This window comes from Phragmites australis, chromosome 8 (genome assembly GCF_958298935.1).
Source record: "Phragmites australis chromosome 8, lpPhrAust1.1, whole genome shotgun sequence".
Classification (NCBI taxonomy): Eukaryota; Viridiplantae; Streptophyta; class Magnoliopsida; order Poales; family Poaceae; genus Phragmites; species Phragmites australis.
The window spans coordinates 21357863-21376408 of record NC_084928.1 but is presented as its reverse complement, the minus strand read 5'-3'; the positions used below and the strand labels follow the sequence as shown (position 1 = coordinate 21376408).

The window sequence follows — 18546 nt, the reverse complement described above, 5'->3', positions numbered from 1 at the left end:
ACGATGCACCCCTCAGGAAAGGCTCGATTCCTTACGTACGACTTGAGAACGCCCATCTATCTCTCGTATGGAAACATGTGATGCAGGATCATGGGGCCAAGGTAGTGTATCTCCTTTACAAGGTGAGCAGTGAGATGTACCATAATATCGAAAAAAGATGGTGGGAAATACACCTCAAGAATACATAGAGTCTCAACATGTCTTCTTTCTAGCTCCTCCAGCGAGTCTGGATCGAGCACCTTTTGTTCAATTGCATTGAAGAAAAAGCACAGGCTCAGGATAGCCTCGCGAACCTTTATTGGGAGGATGTTCCTAATAGCTACCGCAAGCAGTGATGTCATCATCACATGGCAATCATAGGACTTCATCATGGAGAAATTCATTTTTAGCTCTTTAACCGAGACAAATCTTGCGATGTGGGATGAGTAATCAGAGGGAACTTTCACACTGTGCAAGAACTCGCAAAATTCTTTTTTCTCCTTCCTGGAGAGAGTGATAGCTGCTGGGGATAGGTGTTTTCCTTTGTCCGTATCTTGTGCATGGAGCTCCAGCCTTAAGCCCATTTCTTCAAGGTCAGCTCATGCGTTCTCATAATCCTTTCCTTTTCCCTTCATTTGGAGCAATGTTCTGATCAGATTCTCGCAGATATTCTTCTTTACATGCATGTTGTCGATAGAGTGGCGAACATCTAATTTTTCCTAATACTCTAGCTCGAATAGTATTATTTTCTTGTTTCACATTCCTAACTGTTCATCATCCTTAGAGGATTGATTTCGCTTGCCAATGACAACATTGATATTCTTAACCTTATTGTGGACATCTTCCCTGTTGAAATTTCTCGGAGGTAACGCTTTCTCCCTTGTGTCATCGAACTGCTTGTCCATGTTTCGGTACGGGTGCTTCCTGAGAAGGAAACGTTGATGCTGCATGTACACTATTTTCTTTGAGTTGTTCAACCTCAAACTGCACGTGTCATCTAAGCAATGGGGGCAAGCTTCACCTTTTCTTTTGCTCTGACCTGACAAGTTACGAAGTGCTGGCATATCATTGATGGTGACGAACAACATAGCATGCAAGGTAAAGTACTCTTGCTTGTACTGATCCCAAACCTCGATGCCTTCCGACCAGAGTTTATTAAGATCATCAACTAAAGGCCTGAGGTACACATCTATATTGTTGCCAGGTTGTTTCGGTCCTGATATCAAGATCGATAACATAATGTATTTTCGCTTAGTACAAAGCTAGGGTAGAAGGTTGTAGATCAATAATACAATAGGCCAGGTGCTATGTGAGGTATTCATGTTACCGAATGGATTCATGCCATCTGTGCTCATAGCAAACCTAATATTTCTTAGTTCTTCGGCGAACCAACCAAATGTGGAATCAACGATTCGCCACTGAGCGAAATCTATCGGGTGTCGATCATTGCGTCATTCTTACGACCCTCTTTATGCCAACACACCAATTGAGCCTCCTTTCTGTTGGAAAACAGATGCTTCAGACGGAGAATTACAGAAAAATACCACACCACCTTCTTAGGACCACCTTTACTTTTATTGCCTTCGTCCCCGTCACCACCATCATTTCTACGCTTATATTGATGGGTTCCACACACAGGGCATTGATCCAGCTCTACATATTCTCCACGAAACAAGATACAATCCTACTTACATGCATGCATTTTTTTCTATTTTTAGTCCTAAAGGACAAATTATCTTCTTCACGTCGTAGACGCCCTCGGGCACCAAGTTCCCCTCCGGTAGCATGTCCCTTAGCAGATCCAGTAATTCTTCAAAACTCTTGTTAGTCCAACTATGGGTTGCCTTCAGCTGTAGAAGCTTTAGGTTCCTAAATATCCGTGTGTACTTCTCCTTATAGTTGGGATAAAGGGGCGTCTTGGAATCCCGCACAAATTCCTGGAATTTAGCAAACTCACCATTGTTATACTCGTCGTGCCACTCGACATCCCGCACCATCTGGTCCACATTCTCCACAAAATCCTCAAGATCATTATCATTCAAACCTAATATGTCCTCATCCCTGAGATCATATTCCATTTCACCGGATGTAAGTCCTTGATCCACACTGTCGGTATGGAGGGCCCGATCCATCTGTCCCTCGTTAAGGTCTTCTTTGCCATGTTTGTTCCAACATGTATAATCCTCTTTAAATCCATGCATGACCAAGTGTGCATGGATATTGTTTGGTTTTGAGAACTTTTCATTCCTGCAGTCGCGACAAGGACAATACATTGCCATTTTACCACGATCTTTCAAATCCACCAAGGTAGCACTCATGAAATGCTTCACCCCGCTAAGGTACTCCGAACAAGTTCGGGTCTTGAGGTACATCTAACTTCTGTCCATCATCTACAATTAATGTAAAAACATTCATTCTTCATTAACAATGACCTTAATTTTGTGTTTAAGCACACGATTAAAAATTCCCTACAAATACACTAGATCTGTGACATCTCGCGGTACATCGGGCAAATCTAATATCAAATCTAACATAAATATAACTCGTTCTAAGATTTTTTGATAAACATGCAAAACAGTCGATTACAACTCAAAGCATAACAAATCTACCAATTAGGGTTTACAGGAGGAGAGGAATGGAGGAGGAAAGGGGGAGATGTGAACCTTCAAAGATCTAGCACCAATTTAAACTTCAAATCAACAAGATATTGGAGAATACTAGAGGAGCCGGTGAAAATTACTAGCTATTGTGCGGGCATCACTGTGCAGTAACTGTTCACCCGCACAGTGGCTAGCCAGCTGTTAAAACAGAGTTGAGTAATAAGTGACGGGTGATAAGATTACCCGTCACCTATTAAGAGTCATAAGTGACGAGTTGAATTATGACCCATCACTTATAATTGGTCAGGGAGACCCGTCACTTTTGCCAAATTATAAGTGACAGGTCATAACATGACCCGTCACTTATTACTATTGCAGGTTTACCCGTCACCTATGACCAAGTCATAAGTGACAGATTTAGTTATTACCCGTCACTCATGTTATTGGTGACGGGTAATATCATAACCCGTCACCTATTATCTGGTATTAGTGATGGGTTATAAATGAGCGTGACCCGAGGTGATATAAGTGACGGGTCGCGTAATGATCCGTCACTAAACTGTGTCTCATATGTCTATTTTTCACGTTGTGATTGCCTTTTGCTAAACAAACACAAGCTTGGAGGATTTGATCAAGCATTTCGAATAAACAAACAAAAACACTATAGGACCAGTATTCATAGCCCTTCTACTTTTCCTAATACATAGTAGTACTTCTGCAGCCAATCATTACTTCATGTTGTGTCTTTGCATTCATCGCACAAAATGCTGATGGATGGTGTTGCATGCTTCTTTTCAGTTTTCTGTGAGTTCGTCCCATGGAATTCCACTTAGTCAGTTACAAGGTATGCTTTTTTTAAATGTAGTACTTCTGCAGCCAATCATTATTCCATGCTGTGTCTTTGCATTCATCGCACAAAATGCTGATGGATGGTGTTGCATGCTTTTTTTCAGTTTCCTGTGAGTTCGTCCCTAATATATAGCACATTGGTATTCCACTTAGTCACTTACAAGGTATGCTTTTTTAAAATGTTTGCTTCCTCCCTGAAATCAGTACTTAGGCTGATGGAAACTTTGAATCTGTGCTGTATGTTGAATATTGTGATATATAATCTCTTGTTTATTTGATCATGAGAACACACTATCCATGGCCATGAGTTACCATTGCCTTAACAGCTTGCCTTCTTACATGCTTTTAATAGCTCCTTTAGATGTTCCTTGCCTTAATTCATTTTGTCCATATTTGTTCTGAGTACGATGCCTGTCAAAACTGTCTGAGATTGTTCAAAGTGATACATCAATGCCTGACAAAATGAGATCATCAGATCCGTGTGCTCAAATTTACATTTTCCTTTTTTATGAAGCAAAGCACCCACCTGAAAAATGTTTTTCAGAACAGAATATACTTATGCTTATGTCGTTGTGTCATTGGATTCCGAAAATGAAACTTTATTACCAGTCTTCACTCATTGTGTCCTTTTCTGTTCTGAAAGCAAAACAATTTTTATTTCGTACCTGAATCTGAATGTCCAGAAATAAGCAAACTATGCATGGGCTATAATCAGAACTTAGGTGTTCTATCAAAAGTATGAAACACATTATTTGTAGCTGGTGCTAAGCACCTCTTGCAGGTACAAAGATATACAGGGCAGTCATGTTTATGTTTTGTTCTTTCTGGTTCTTGCCTAGAGTAGGCTCAATGGTTCAATGTATTTTAAACACTTAACCCAATTTAGCTTCTGCCAAAAAAAAATGGAAACATGGCTGGTCTTATGCAAGAAATGCTTAATATTTTGGACAGTGTTTACTGTTTAGCTCCATCACATGATGTTAAGAGTTGCATGCATTGTCTTGGCTAGAGTCAGTAGTAATGCATAGTTAAATACTCGGCAACTATTGTTTTCTTTTCTTCCTGCTGAACTATTTAGCTACATATTTTTAGTCCAGGAAAGAATTAGAATGTACTTTTACAAGGTAAAAAAGGTACATATGAGCATTGATATTCTTTACAGCATTTCTACATAATTTTAGCATTGAAGTCTGAATTTTCAAAATTGTCATTGCAACATACTCTTGAAGAACATCAAGCTTGTTAGACAGAAGGTTCATTGTTTAGGTGTGACTGCTACAGTTATAGTTTGTATGTCTAATAGCTTGATTCGGTGTTAGTTTTGTTTATGCTTGAACGCATCCCTTCTACCTTTTTAGGTTTCTTCTGAAATAATTGAAGTGTGGAAGAAGGGGATGATGTAGCAAGAACCAAGAAAGAGGTAACTTTCTGATTCTTATGGAGACGGTGATCTTACTGCCCTGTGTATGACCTGCAATAAATCTTTATTTCCTATTTTCCTTGATTGGTCTGCTTCCAATTTGAATTGTGTTTTGGCAACTACAAACTGTGGCAAAGGTTAGTTTGTAGAAACACTATTTTGACAATATTATAGTGGTATTGCAATGCCTTGGTCTCCGGATAGTTGGATGGGCTAATATAAAAACTCTTTAGTTCATGTTTTTTCTACATGGTTTGTTCTCTTTTGGGTTCTCAAGAAGCAAGAAAATATACATCATTGTTCTCTTTTTTCAGTCTAAATGGATGCGTGATTTTCCACTCTGATGCTTTGTGATTTCAACAACTATATTTCAACAACCATATGACTTGGAGGGTATTTGCCGCTTCATTCAAATATTAATATCTATAGGCTTAGATGTGCTAAAAACCTGAATAATAGAATTGACCTTTTCTTTAGCTTCTTTCTCATATTTATGCATGTAGTAATCAACCACATAAAGTTGATTTTCCAGAATCAACATGACCAACCAAGAAAAACGTTTGGGTTGGACTTAAGAGCAGAAGGAATGAAATCTCATATCTGTATGTAAAACGATTGAAACAACAAATATGCAATATGTGATAGATGGAACCAAATTTTGAGTTGTGAATATGTGATAGATGGAACCAAATTTTCAGTTGTGAATATGCAATTGTTGCTGGTTTGCTCACTGAAACCAAATTTTGAGTTGAGAATATGTGATAGATGGAAGTGCTTCCATCCCTAGGTTGTTTCTTGGAACATATTGGGATACAAAATAACTTTAATGTTGTGTTACGAACTATAATATTAGTCTATCCATCCCCCCTAACATATTTTTCAGATGTAAGTGCAATTATTATGCTTCCTTATAGCACAAGCCTTCGGTTGACTTAGTGCTCAATTTGCTCAATAGCAACATTAATCTTTTGTGTTTCTTCTAATATCCAGAGTTGTGTTAGTGGCACCTAATTAAAGCTGAATCTTTCCTCTCCTTTTCATTTAGTGGGTGCATCACCCATTGCAATATTATTAATTTTGTTTTGTTAGGTTTACTTGTTTGATTGATGTTTGTTATTTTGTTTTACGTAAGTATCGTTGGACAATTTACATGGATTCATTGTGTTATTTTGCTTATGCTTTACCCAATAAACTTTTTGACTCATGAAAATTTTCTACTCATATCGCAACATATTATTCTTAATGTTTATTGTAGGACATCCTTGTTTTGGAAAAAAAACTTTATCCAGTGGACCAACGATCTAGTCAGAGCTGGAACTATTGTGTAAATCTCTCGAACACATTGAAAAGGTACACTATTAGAACTGACTCTTTTGCTGCTTCCAAAAGATGTTTTAACATATGGATCAAATACCATAATGGCATTGAAACAATAGGTATGTTCTTTTTGATTCAATGAAGGAATTCATCTGTCCATATCTTTCTTATTTAGGAACCGTTGCAATGCACGACAATTATGGTTATTCTTACATTCGCCTTGATAGAGGTTAGTTAGTACATGTATTTGAATCTCTTTCGATGTGGTAGCAGGAAGATAGTGCATTGTTTAGAATTCTTAAATGTAATTGCTACAGTTTATATTTTACATGTAGCCTCAGAGCTTGCTTGCTTTTTAAGATAGTTTGACCTGGATGCATTAATTTTTGTTTGGCTGCTATATTAAGTGCTTTTGTGTTTTTTTAATGAATTGCCCTTACATGCGTTCTGTAATAGTGTGCACGCCATTTTGTTGCTTGTATTCAAGTTATATTTCAATACAAAATAATTTAATATTTTGTTTGTAATCATGTTTATGGTTAAACGATTGAGAATATTGCTATGATATATGTTATCTTTGAAGTGATATGCTATCGTAATAGTAGGAAATGCATTCGAAACAATTGAATACCGTTGCAACGCATGGGTATTGTACTAGTATTACTAATTTGTTTGTTGGACCGTTAATGTTGTTGAATTTTGGACATGTGGAATAGTTTAATCATTATAACATTTGCGATTTGTATGATTTTGGCTTTTATTCAAACTATCATAGAAATCCCAATTGATGACTGCCTATTAGTGATGTCATTGCATCTGTCGGTCCAAAACCGCCAACGTCAAAAAAAAAAATGATGATTCCGTTGAAATCGGCAATGATACCACCTATCATTGCTGGTTCGTAAGTGATACATCACTACTTCCTCGTGGCTAAAACCAGCAGATATATACAACTATTTATCACTGTTGATTGATGCCACGAACAAGCAATGCGAAATAAGACACTAAGTTTGGAAGTTGGAAAAGCTAGACTAAAAAGGTAACTATAAAGTAAGTTCCTAATTACACTAAGTTAGAAATAAGGTTCTGATTGATTACAAAATATAGATCGTCCTAATTACAAAAGAAATCTGGATTACACAAAAACTAATATTCGGATTGTGGAAGATCACTAAAGCTATGCTATAGCTACCCTACTCTTATGTTAGCTTAGGCTTCTTCGTCAGTGGCTCCTCGTCGTCATCATTGTTTGATGACGATGATGATTTCGGCTTCTCCTCCTCCTCTCCCTCCTCCTCCTCCTCAGTGGAGTAGTCCTTGGAGCCAGACGCATCCTCCTTCGAGGAGGATATGTCATGCTCTACGCCAGCCTCATCCTCCTCTGAGCTCACCACTAGGCGGCACGAGGGCAGAGTGCCCTCCATAAAGTATCTCCAGTCCTCATCATGTGAGGAGGAGTACTTGTGATTGGTGGAGATTGATCTAGGTTCATTGGAGGAGAAGAATGAGCTAGGGTCATCAGAGAAGGCCGCTAAAGATGGCCAACTGGGTCGGGCCTAACGGGCCAGCCCGCGGCACGGGAAAAATGGCCCGGCCCAGGCACAGCACGGCACGAGAGTAAAAGGGTCGGGCCGGCACGACACGGTTAGGCGGGCTGTGCCTGGGTTGGAGCCGCAGCACGCCGAGCCGGCACGGCACGGCCCATTTAAGTTTTTCTATTTTTCAAAGGTTTTATATAATTTATTTATCCCTAATATATGAAGAGATGCTTAACAGGGTGGTAGAGTGGTTGTTTCCCATGTATGAGATCGTGAGTTCGATCCCAACATCTGGTAGTTTTTTTATGTTTTTTTTCGATTTTCACGTGTTAACGGGCCGACAGGGCAAAAAAACATTATTGGGCCTATCGTACCGCGGGCCGACACAACACAGCCCGATCTTAAATGGGCCGTGCCTGTGCTGCAGCCATGGCACATGGGTCGGCACGGCACGACCCGTTTAGCTAACGGGTTGTAACGGGCCATGCCCGACTGGGCCCGTGCCGTGCTGGGCCGGGCTGCCCATTTGGACATCTCTGAAGGCCGCTGCCATTGCTGCGTCGTTTGAGGATGACGACGGTTGCAACCGAGTAGAGGCTGAAGATGGTGGCGGTGGAGTAGGAGAGACCATGACGATGATGGTGTAGCTAGCTAGTAATGATGGTGGCTGATAGAATGAGGAGAATGGGGAGGGCGAGCAGTTGTAATAGCTGCTCGAGGAAGGAAAAGGGGTCAAGGAGCGCGCAAAGGTGCCAAGGGGGCAAGTAATCTATCACAGTCGGTTAGAGTTACCAATCGACATTGATGGATATTATCACCGGATGATAAATCCAACCGGCATTGATAGGGGCATAGGAATGGACGCGTCGATCTATCACTGTCAGTTTTTACCTTCAACTGGCAGTGATAGGTGTGCAGGAATGGACACGTCGATCTATCAGTGTCAGTTTTTACCTCCAACCGGCAGTAATATCATTGCACCACGCATGGGAATCGAGGCATCATACTACCACTGCTAGTTGATAACTTCAACCGGCACAACTACAATCTCTATTTAACCCTCAAGCAGTTGTTTCTACGCCACAACCCACAAGTGAGAATTCACTTTGACAATAGTGAGCGCAAAGTTCTTTGTTCTTCCTTACATTATTCATTCTGTTACGAAGAGCGTTGTTTTATGTTGTTCATCATCTAGTGCTTTGTTTTTCCTTACTTTATATCTTTGTTCTTCTTGTCTTACATTACAATTCTCTATTGTATATTTGTGTTATTTTTTTTTTAGATCTACTCTTCTGTGTCATTTCAATGGTCTCCCTGCTTGGAAGGAGGGTTTGGATCAACCGGGTGGTTGCTTATCATCTCTGAACACCAGGTTCATTCAACCTGAAGCTGGTGGGTGACCGTAGTTGTCGCTCTCTGGAACGCTCTGGGCTGCAACAATGCCTTCCGGATTGCTTTTGATGCTTGTAAAAACAATTGCTATGTTCTCTGCATGAAATATTGAATGCAAAGTATCTACATTGTCATCTATATATTATTGATGAAGACAATGTGTACTTCATCATCTTGAGCCACATCAAGATCGATGATTAAACTGTAGTAATGTACTTTTATATATGTATTATATAATTTTTGTGTAATGAAAATTTTCATGTATTATGTTAAGATGTGGTTTGTATTTAATATTAAGTCTGAATGCTAATTATTTGTAATTTTTAGTTGTATTTATATTTGTAGTGTAACTTTTGGTTTCGGTTACCAACCGCCAGTAATAGATTATTATCGACACCATGTTCCCTGTGCTTTGTGCTTTGTGCTTTCAATGATTGTCAGTTGTAATTATGAACTTGCATTGATAATAGATCACTAACAGTTGGTTACTTGATCTGATAGTGCTAGTTTCGATGCCCTGTATAACTATTGTTTTTCTTCCTTCTCCAACACGTAGCTCTCCTCGGCCTTATCCGTCCTGAAGCCTTGTGTTGTCATGGGCCTCCATGACACTGAGGCCATTGTTCTTCCCTGGCCTTCTCTATCCCAAAGCCCTATGCTTCCATTAGCCTCCATGACACCAATACCCCCGTGATTCCCCTGCCTTCATCCTGAAGCCTTGCCCTGTCGAGGGCCTCCATGACACTAAGGCCGTCATGCCACCCCAGCCTTCTCCATCTCGAAGCCTCTCCATCTCAAAGCCCCATGCCGACCTTGGCCTCCATGACATTAACGCCACAATGCCTCCCTGGCCTCCTCCATCCGGAAGCCTCGCGTTATCGTGAGCCTCCTCGACATCGATGCCACCGCACCTCCCTACCCCCTCCATCCTGAAGCCTCAGACTTCCATCGGCTTCCATGGCACTGATGCCGCTACCCCGCACTGACCTTCTCCACCACGAGCTATCACGGCCTCCTCCACCTTGATAGCTAGGGTTACTATGTGTGCCACTGTATGCAGGAACGCATCACGGAAGGACCCATTTCCATGGAGGATTGTCATTCTATCAATTATGATTAAATTTTCATATCTTCATGCATATTAATTGTTTCAGTTCTATAGAGAGGTTGGTGAGTTTTATTACCCTGTGAACTTGTTACTTTTCTTAATTGCCAACTTGTTAACTTTGTTAATTATGAACTTGTCATTTGTTACTTGCTCACATGCAACTTTTAGCTTCAATTTTGATAATTGTGAACTTGTTACCTAGACATATATGTAATAGGGATAGATGTCCATTTTTAGTAATAAATGATGATTGTGTTCTTGGCCCATGATGATGAAGTAAAGGGTGGGTTAGGATGAAGCGGCTATTTTTGCTATCATCACTGTGGGTATTCTTTTTGTAATCTTCAGGTGTAAATTCATTGAGATAACAAAATGAACATGCAGAGTGATGATAGGGATATTATTTTTCTTATGCCACTTATGAGTCCACATATACAGATAGTTGTGATGTTTTTGTGCCATAATTTGAGACCATAGGGAATTTAAGTTGAATTTTCAATATAAAATGATAAACACTTATCACTTTTTGGGAATTTAAGATGAAACAATATGTGAATGATGAATTGCATGTCAACGATATGTGATAAGTGATGATTACCAGTATTGAACCATATGTGATATGTGATGATGAACTATATTTGAACCATGTGTCTTGTATTTTTGTGGGTGTGGAATTATCACCGCCGGTTCGAGCCAACAACAAGTAGTGATATCACCACTTTTACTACCAATTTAAGCTATGAACAGGAAGTGATAGTGGAGATATCACTGTCGGTTCTTGGCTTAAACTGGCACTGATAAAAGGCTCTCACTGTTGGTTCTTGGTTCAAACCGTCAGCGAAAGTGGATACATCATTACCAGTTTGTGGCTCAAGCTGGCAGTAAGATCTTATTATCACTACTAGTTTCTGAACCGGTAATGATAAGCCTAGACTGTCACTACCGATTGCATAGTGTCAGTTAAAAAACCGGCACTGATGGTGGTTCTGAATCGGTACTAAGCGGTTTCTGTACTAGTGTCAATATTCGAATAAATTTTCATGATAGACACTGTCTCTATTTGACTCATCGCGTATTCACCATGTATTCGTGAGCAAGACATATCTACATTCGTATTTATATCTATCACTATCCGTGTCTGACTCTATAAAAAAAGATAGGATATGAGACGAGATATATCCATTTGTATATGCATTTATCCCTACTCATGGCTAATGTGAACATATTGGAGGACGGTGTGGAGAATGGGTTCCAACCATCTGGGAGTTCTTTCATGTCGGCTGGAGATAGAGAGGGAAAGCAAAGTCAAAAGAACATATACCATCTACATGCTAGTCGCATTATTAGATACCTTCACATGTTAGCCATGACAACTCTTATGGTGGCAAAGCCGCCTTCAAAACCACCTCAAAGGGTTTTTTTTATTTTAGTTGTACAAGCTCGAGAGGTATTATGCGGTTTAATAGTTCACTATGTTAAGCTTAAGCGTACACACCCTCAAGATTTAGGGGTAATATATAGCTATGTGTATTTCCAAAATAGTCACCCCCAACATCGGCTGGATGACAATTGTTGAAGAGCTTCGCAGAAGCAGCTGCTTCCGATTCCACTGAAGGAGGTTGAGAGCACCGAGGCGGTGAAGAATAGTAGTCTCTCACACAATTCACAACACGGCCTCTTAGTCGCTATATCTTTTCTTCATTTTGGTGGGGCAGAAGGTGATTTGGGCTTGTGCATTGTGTGCGGAGGATTTTAGATGGTGAAAAGGCAGTGGCAGCGCCCGGAGAGTACAAAGACTCACATGAGAAGTTTTATCAGGCAAATTATCCAATTAGATGTTTGTGGCTTGCGATAGAAAAATAGAAGAACTAATACAAAGTGAAATTTTATCTTGCTAGTTCTGAAAAAAAAAACCGTACTAGCTAGTGTTGTAAAAGAGGTGGGACCCTTGCTGTGGAGCGGAGTAGTTTGAGAGAAGAATGACAATGAAGAAGAGCTATCGTGTTAATGCCTCATTTAAAACGTGAGAATTTTGTATTTCCCTACGAGATTTGTACGGATTCGAAACTTATGCATACGGAATGGAACCTTAACTCTGGTTACTGACCGATAAGAAAAAAGGACACTGAATACTGGCTTACTGCCCCCGAAATTCGTCTAGGAAGTCCAAAATGTGCACAAACGGTCCAACAAAACTGTCTACTCGGAAGAATACCGCCCAAACACGACGTCCTTGACCATCCATCCAACGGCATCCTTCTCCCCTCTCTGCCGTTCCAGATTCCAAAAACCCACCACGAGGCAAGGCACCGCTCTCGCGACAGGCGTCAAAACAGGAGCGCCTCCACCCAAACTCCCCAGTCCCCTACCTCCGCCTCCATCTCCGCGCGGCGCTCGCAACCGCATCCCCTCGACGGCGCGGCGCGATGATCCAGCTGCTGTTCACGGTGCTCGCAGCGGAGGCCGGCGTGGCGGCGGCGCTTCTCTTCAAGACGCCGATGCGGAAGCTGGCCGTGCTCGCGCTCGACCGCCTCAAGCAGGGGCGCGGGCCCGTCATGGTGCGCACGGTGGCGGCAACCGTCCTCGTCGTGCTCGCATCCAGCGTCAACAGCATGGCCAAGATCCGCGGCCGCACCGCGGGGGAGCTCGACGGGGCCGCCGGGGGGCTCACCCCTACAGACCAGGTCCTCCTCGCCCGGCACCTCCTCGAGGCCTCACTCATGGGTACGCACGCGCGGTTTCGCAAACCTTTCTTTAATTCTTGCCCCCCCCCCCCCCTTCCTGCCTTCAATTTATTTGTTCGATCGTCTCGATGCTACGTCCCGGTGGTTGTGGTGTTGGGGCTTACCGTGTGTGAAGACTAGGAGAACGGACGAAAGGTATCGCTGTATGGTACAGGAACATAGGACTTCATTAGAAATGATGGCTTAAGTGATGACTTGAGAATTTGGCTACGGATAGGTACCAAGATGATGGATGTTATGCTGATCAACAATTTGGTTCGCGATATCCCTTCTTTAGTTTGCACTCAGTCATGTAAGGTCCTGTTTGGCAGGGCTTAGCTGCCAGCCCCACCTTAGATCTGGACTTTATTTAAGCATATATTTGTAGTCTAAAATAAAAACAAGATCACACACCTAAACACTCCTACTCATAGCTCCAGCTCCACGAATTTTTGGAGCTAGAGATACCTAGCTCCAAGAATTCTTGGAGTTGGAGCTCCGCCAAACATGCCCTAAATTGATAGTTGAGCCCAGAGTAAAGCTTATTTTATTAGTCTTGTCCCCTGTTTTGGTGATTGGTTTGCTTGCTCCAACAACTTTTAGGATTTAGTTCAAATTTGAACTGATAATAGTGATTTGATTTTCAATCCCCCTATCCAAACAAGCCCTTAGGATGAAAATATGGTCACATCATTATGCAGCACCTATGAAATGTGTCTGTCACATGTACCATTATTTTTAAGTTTGTGAGATACTATGCTCTATAACTTCACCACTATATACCATGTTCTGTATCTTCAGTGTGTTTCTATAATATACAGCATATGGTTCTTGTAATATTTGTTCCAAGGGAAATCAAACAGTGCCAGAACGCAGAAGTTAAATGCAGAAGGGTTTCACATGGAGAGTATAAATAGCAAAATACCTGGTTGCTTACATAATTAAGGGAAAATTTGAGGCTTGCCCATTTGCCCTTCATTCAAGCAAGGTTTCTTATTCCCCTACCAAGTGTATGGCAGTATGGGTACATAAACCATTGACAAAACCATTCTTCTGTGCTGGAAACATTTCAACGGTACAGAAATCTTTTGCTGCCAGCTGTTTCATTATGGTTTGAAATTTGGATTCAAGAAAGTTTGGCAGATTGTTTGGCCATGGAAATATATTTCTTTTTTTCCCTGTCATTCGATAAGCCAACAAAATTTTGATTCTAAGACCTTGGTGCCATGTATTTATACTTAAAGTTGTGCTAGTCTAACCTATGCCAAAGTGACAAACATTTTTGTTGTCCTAGTTTGACCTGCTGGAAACTTTTATGATCACCCTGTCAAGAAATAGAAAACAAATAGCCGTTTTGGCTTTGAGTTCTCATTTTATCCTTTTTGCACTATGCATCTTCAGTTCTGACTTACTAAAAGTCTAAAAGAGATCTGTATGATCTTATGGATGTTGCACTGATTTCCTGTTCTAAGTGACCAAATCTTTGGTTACAGCAGATAATGACGCAAGGAGCACTGCAATATTTTCAGTATGCTCACTTTTAGAGAATATGAATTTATTGACTATTTGTTCATAGCCTAATGCCCTTTTGCTACATCCATTTCTTAATCTGCGATGCAGATCATGCGTGTTCTCAGTTATACAGTTGTTTTTTCAGTTCACTTGAGGTCTACCCCGAGTAAGTTCAAATGTAGCTTGCCTGTTTGAGATCCTAAGCACTTGAAGGGTCCACTATGGTTGGATCCCAAGCCTTGACTGTAAAATGAGTAGATGAGACCGTGCAGGATCAAAATGTGTTGTGCATATTGTTATGGCATTGTTCTTACAGTTCTGTTGCACTAACTATAGAAGTAATGAGGTTGAAAAGTTTTCGATTACCTATTCTTGGTATTTGCATCATAGGTAATTTATTTCATCATCTTTAAGTTTGTTATTTTGTGCATATTTTGTTCTTGGCCATTCAGCCCTTAAGTTGATGGAATCTCATATGAACATAAAAGTAGTGTGTTCAAGAAAAACTAAGGGAAGGATGTGCCCATCCTCATTCTGCTAGACTTTTTGCTCCTGGAATATTAGCATGTTTATCTTTGATTCTCTTGTTTTCTTGATTGTACTTCATATGATTTTATATTGACTATTTTATTTAATTCAGAATAAAACTTTGGGATTTATATACTCCCTCTTAGTATGTAACAACGGAAAATCTGTAGCGGTGAAATTTTTCAATGTTCATGAGGTATTAGCAGTGAGATCGAAATGCAATGAGTCAGATAGCAGTTCCACTTGTAGTCCCAGCACAGTATCAGTGTTCTGTGATGCCATTTGTGCAGTTTCATGGGTAAATTTTAATTCACAACATTACATTCTTTCAGGGTACTCCTTATTCCTAGCTCTAGTCATTGACCGGCTTCACAACTACATCAAAGAAATACGAGGGTTAAAGAAGAGCTTTGAGGTTATCTCGAAGCAGAATATGGCGATGTTAGAGGAAAACAAGCATCTCCATGATCAGCTGCAGCCAGCAAGCCTCACGCAGTCACCTTCTGATGCCAAGAAGGATACTTAGTAGTTAAGTATGATATGCACTCAGGGTAAGCACCCACTTTTGCCCGAGTCGTAAAATGCAATTCTGATGACAACTCAACTTACTCCTTTGATTGGACATCCTCACAGAAACTCCTTCCCTCGTGAAGACTGTTGATATCTGCATAGGATGTTGGTTACTCGAACACTCTGAACCTCTTACCGCTAGGCATCTGGCCTAGCACTCAATGGTGTCCATCTGTAAATACCTGATGCTACAGCTGTTCAACTGAATATTAATCATGTCATCGTGTGATTAAATTTCAGAATGATAACATGGGGAGTTGTTCTTGCCGTGAACGTGAAGACTTGCGAAATACCTTTTTCAGTCTGCCACAGTGTCGACTGTGGTTCTGCTTGAGCTCTGGCGCTCTGCATTCTTGATTAATTGATCTCCACTCGACACTAGAAACAACTGAGAAACAAATTATGTCTCACGTTTGACATTGTAGCCGCTATCGATACTGGGCGAGCCAAGATATACATAGACGTGGCTGGTTTGTACGTTCGTCAGCCGGTTCGTACTCCCAAAAATACAATCAGAGCAATCCCTCTCATCTAAACGCTTCTTATTAATCTCATACTACCGAAATGCCCTTCGTACTACTTCAGCAGACACCACTGATTCCAATTGGGGCTGCTGTATATACCAGTGGTTGATTCCTGTCCTCTCTCGACACTCATGATCAACACAATGAAATAGTAGATGCTACCACAAGAACAAGAAACAAAAGTATATAGGAGACGCTTATTTATTAATTACTGTAATATTACAACGAGAGCTTCTCCTTACATATATGGAGGGAATTGCCTGTCTTTTTTAGGGACAAGTAGAGGAGGGCAGCCACGTGAATAGAATGAATATCCTTACAACCAGATCGTCTCCTTACATATATGTGACATCCATTTTCATGACGACTACTCGGACACAGGAGGGCAGCCACGTGAGACCCACCCCATGTGCTCGCCCTGCTAGCCGGCTAAGCCGTGATGGAGCCGGCCTCCCATCTATAGGGTGGGGTAAACAGAAGCTACCGGGTAGTTAAGGTCATATGTGACACACAAAAGCCTCTAAAGCACACATCATATCTATCAGAAGTTTGATAAGCGCTAGACAAAGCTTGGTAAAGTTTCTCATCAATGCTCCATTGGACATGTTGAACAGCTCCGCCACCATCTTGTTGCCGAACGTGTGTTTGATGACCCCTTTGTATCTCAACAGCCCCATGTCTGCTTTGGTGATGATGATGTTGAGGAAGAATGCTGTGGACCCTGAATAACAGCATGCTCACCATGCCCTTCAGCATGCTGCTTTGGAATCGATGACGCTGCAACTGTAGTTGCTCTTCTTGAAATCAAACCCTGTTCAGTTGAGCTCAACAATGGAGGGCATGTACTATCCAACTAGTCTGTTCTTATACGGTTACCGTGTGCAAAGGGGCCATAAATAGCTTTTGTGAAGAATGTCCATGGGTGCCCTAGAAAAGCAAAGTTGATCGCTAAATTGTTCCCATTTATGATTGGCATAGAATATTAATTGGAGCGGTAAGAATTAGAGATAATTCCCTATGTTTCACTGAAGGTTAACGAAATCCTCGATATGCCACTAAAAAAATAATGGTAAACAAAATCCTCGATTTGCCACTGAAAAAATAATGGTCCCTTCCATACCACCAATTTAGTTTTTTCATCCTTTAAGTGTCGTTGCTGTCATAATAGAGGTAATGGAAGTGACACACAGGGAATGAAAAATTAAGTTTTTTCATCCTCTTTGTGTCATTGCCGTCATCTCCATTATAACGACGATGGCACACAGGGAAAGAAAATAATAAAGTAATGACATGAAAAGGACCATAGTTTTTAGTGGAAAGTTGAGATTTTCATATTCAGTGGCACACGACACACATGAAATTATTTCTAAGAATTAACCAAGATACAACATACATATGCAGCATTACGGCATGGGGGGCACAGACCTAAGCGGGCACGAGCAAAACTAGTAAATAAGTTAAGTATGTACCTGAGGTGTTGAACAACTTCAAGCCTCTGCTGAGCGAGCATAGGCCAGGGTCACTGGGTTTGTTGGGCGCATCACGTTCAAGTACAATGCTTGTAGTTGAGCCTCCCACCATGTCTAGCAAGAAGCAGAGTGGACCTATGTTATGGTGAGTTGGGGCATATGCCCCCATCCAATACTAAATATTACACTTTGATCCTTTGTATTTTATGGTTAAGACAATGTAACTTTATAATCTCTAAAGGTTCAGACCCCATTAAATTTTGTGGCTAGGTCCACCCTGAGTTGGACATTAGTCTTAAGTTAGGTGTTACATGGAAAAAAGACGTGAAAATGCAACATGATGAGTTCTTGCTCGTGTTGTGGAGTGGAAGACTTCGTTGGTGGTTTCAATTACATTCTTCGGCATATATTTCAATCGTCTCGGTTTAGGATTCAGACTGGGCCCGTGTTGCATGCATGCAGATACCATAGCTATAATTTTATATTCATATGGGTCCCGCCGGTAGTAAACCCAAATTTGCCTTACTCTAGAACCCACCTGTCTCTTTTGTCGTCTGGTCTCTCTTTTAGCCTTGGCACAATTTGCTTTTCTGACTAGGCATCCCCATATGTCTGACCGATTCAGCCTCTGCCCTAAATTCTCAAATGCTTTCCCCACTTGCAATAGAATCTTTCCCTCTCAAATTGGAAATGAGGGAGGGCCCGAGGTGGCGGTAGTGGGTCAGATTACATACTAGTGTTATTATCAATGTCAGATGAGACATTAACCGACAATAATAATGAAAATATCAATCTCGGTTTGTGTCTAGAACCGATGATAATAATTACATTATCACTGTCATTTTGTGACATAAATCGACAGTGTTGGAGCAACAGATCGTCTTGCCCCAGCAATTATGACGAGAGTTTCTTCTGAGGAGGAGACTCACGCTTGGAGACGAAGTTTGAGAGGAAGAAACACCACAAATGTATCGATAGTAAAAATATGGACTGAACTAGGAGGTATCACATGAAGAC

At 41.0% G+C, this 18546-nt stretch overlaps 1 protein-coding gene and 1 long non-coding RNA gene across 2 annotated transcripts; both read left to right on the top strand.

The window, feature by feature from the left end:
- Window positions 1-3424: 3424 nt before the first annotated feature.
- On the top strand, window positions 3425-9097 carry LOC133926052 (uncharacterized). Its single transcript, XR_009911053.1, has 3 exons — window positions 3425-3592; window positions 4787-4848; window positions 8986-9097. It is a non-coding gene; the product is annotated as an uncharacterized LOC133926052 (long non-coding RNA).
- Window positions 9098-12425: 3328 nt separating this feature from the next.
- Window positions 12426-15808, top strand: LOC133926775 (uncharacterized). The gene is made up of 3 exons (XM_062372851.1): window positions 12426-12927; window positions 15299-15517; window positions 15600-15808. Exons 1-2 carry the CDS (start codon window positions 12630-12632, stop codon window positions 15490-15492), a joined length of 492 nt encoding a protein of 163 aa, XP_062228835.1. The 5' UTR covers window positions 12426-12629; the 3' UTR covers window positions 15493-15517; window positions 15600-15808.
- Window positions 15809-18546: the final 2738 nt, after the last annotated feature.

Bases quoted from the DNA above. Each gene is read 5' to 3' on its own strand.
- LOC133926775 (XM_062372851.1), top strand. From the start codon at position 12,630: ATGATCCAGCTGCTGTTCACGGTGCTCGCAGCGGAGGCCGGCGTGGCG. The intron at 12,928-15,298 runs GTACGCACGCGC...ACATTCTTTCAG, and splicing joins CCTCGAGGCCTCACTCATGG to GGTACTCCTTATTCCTAGCT.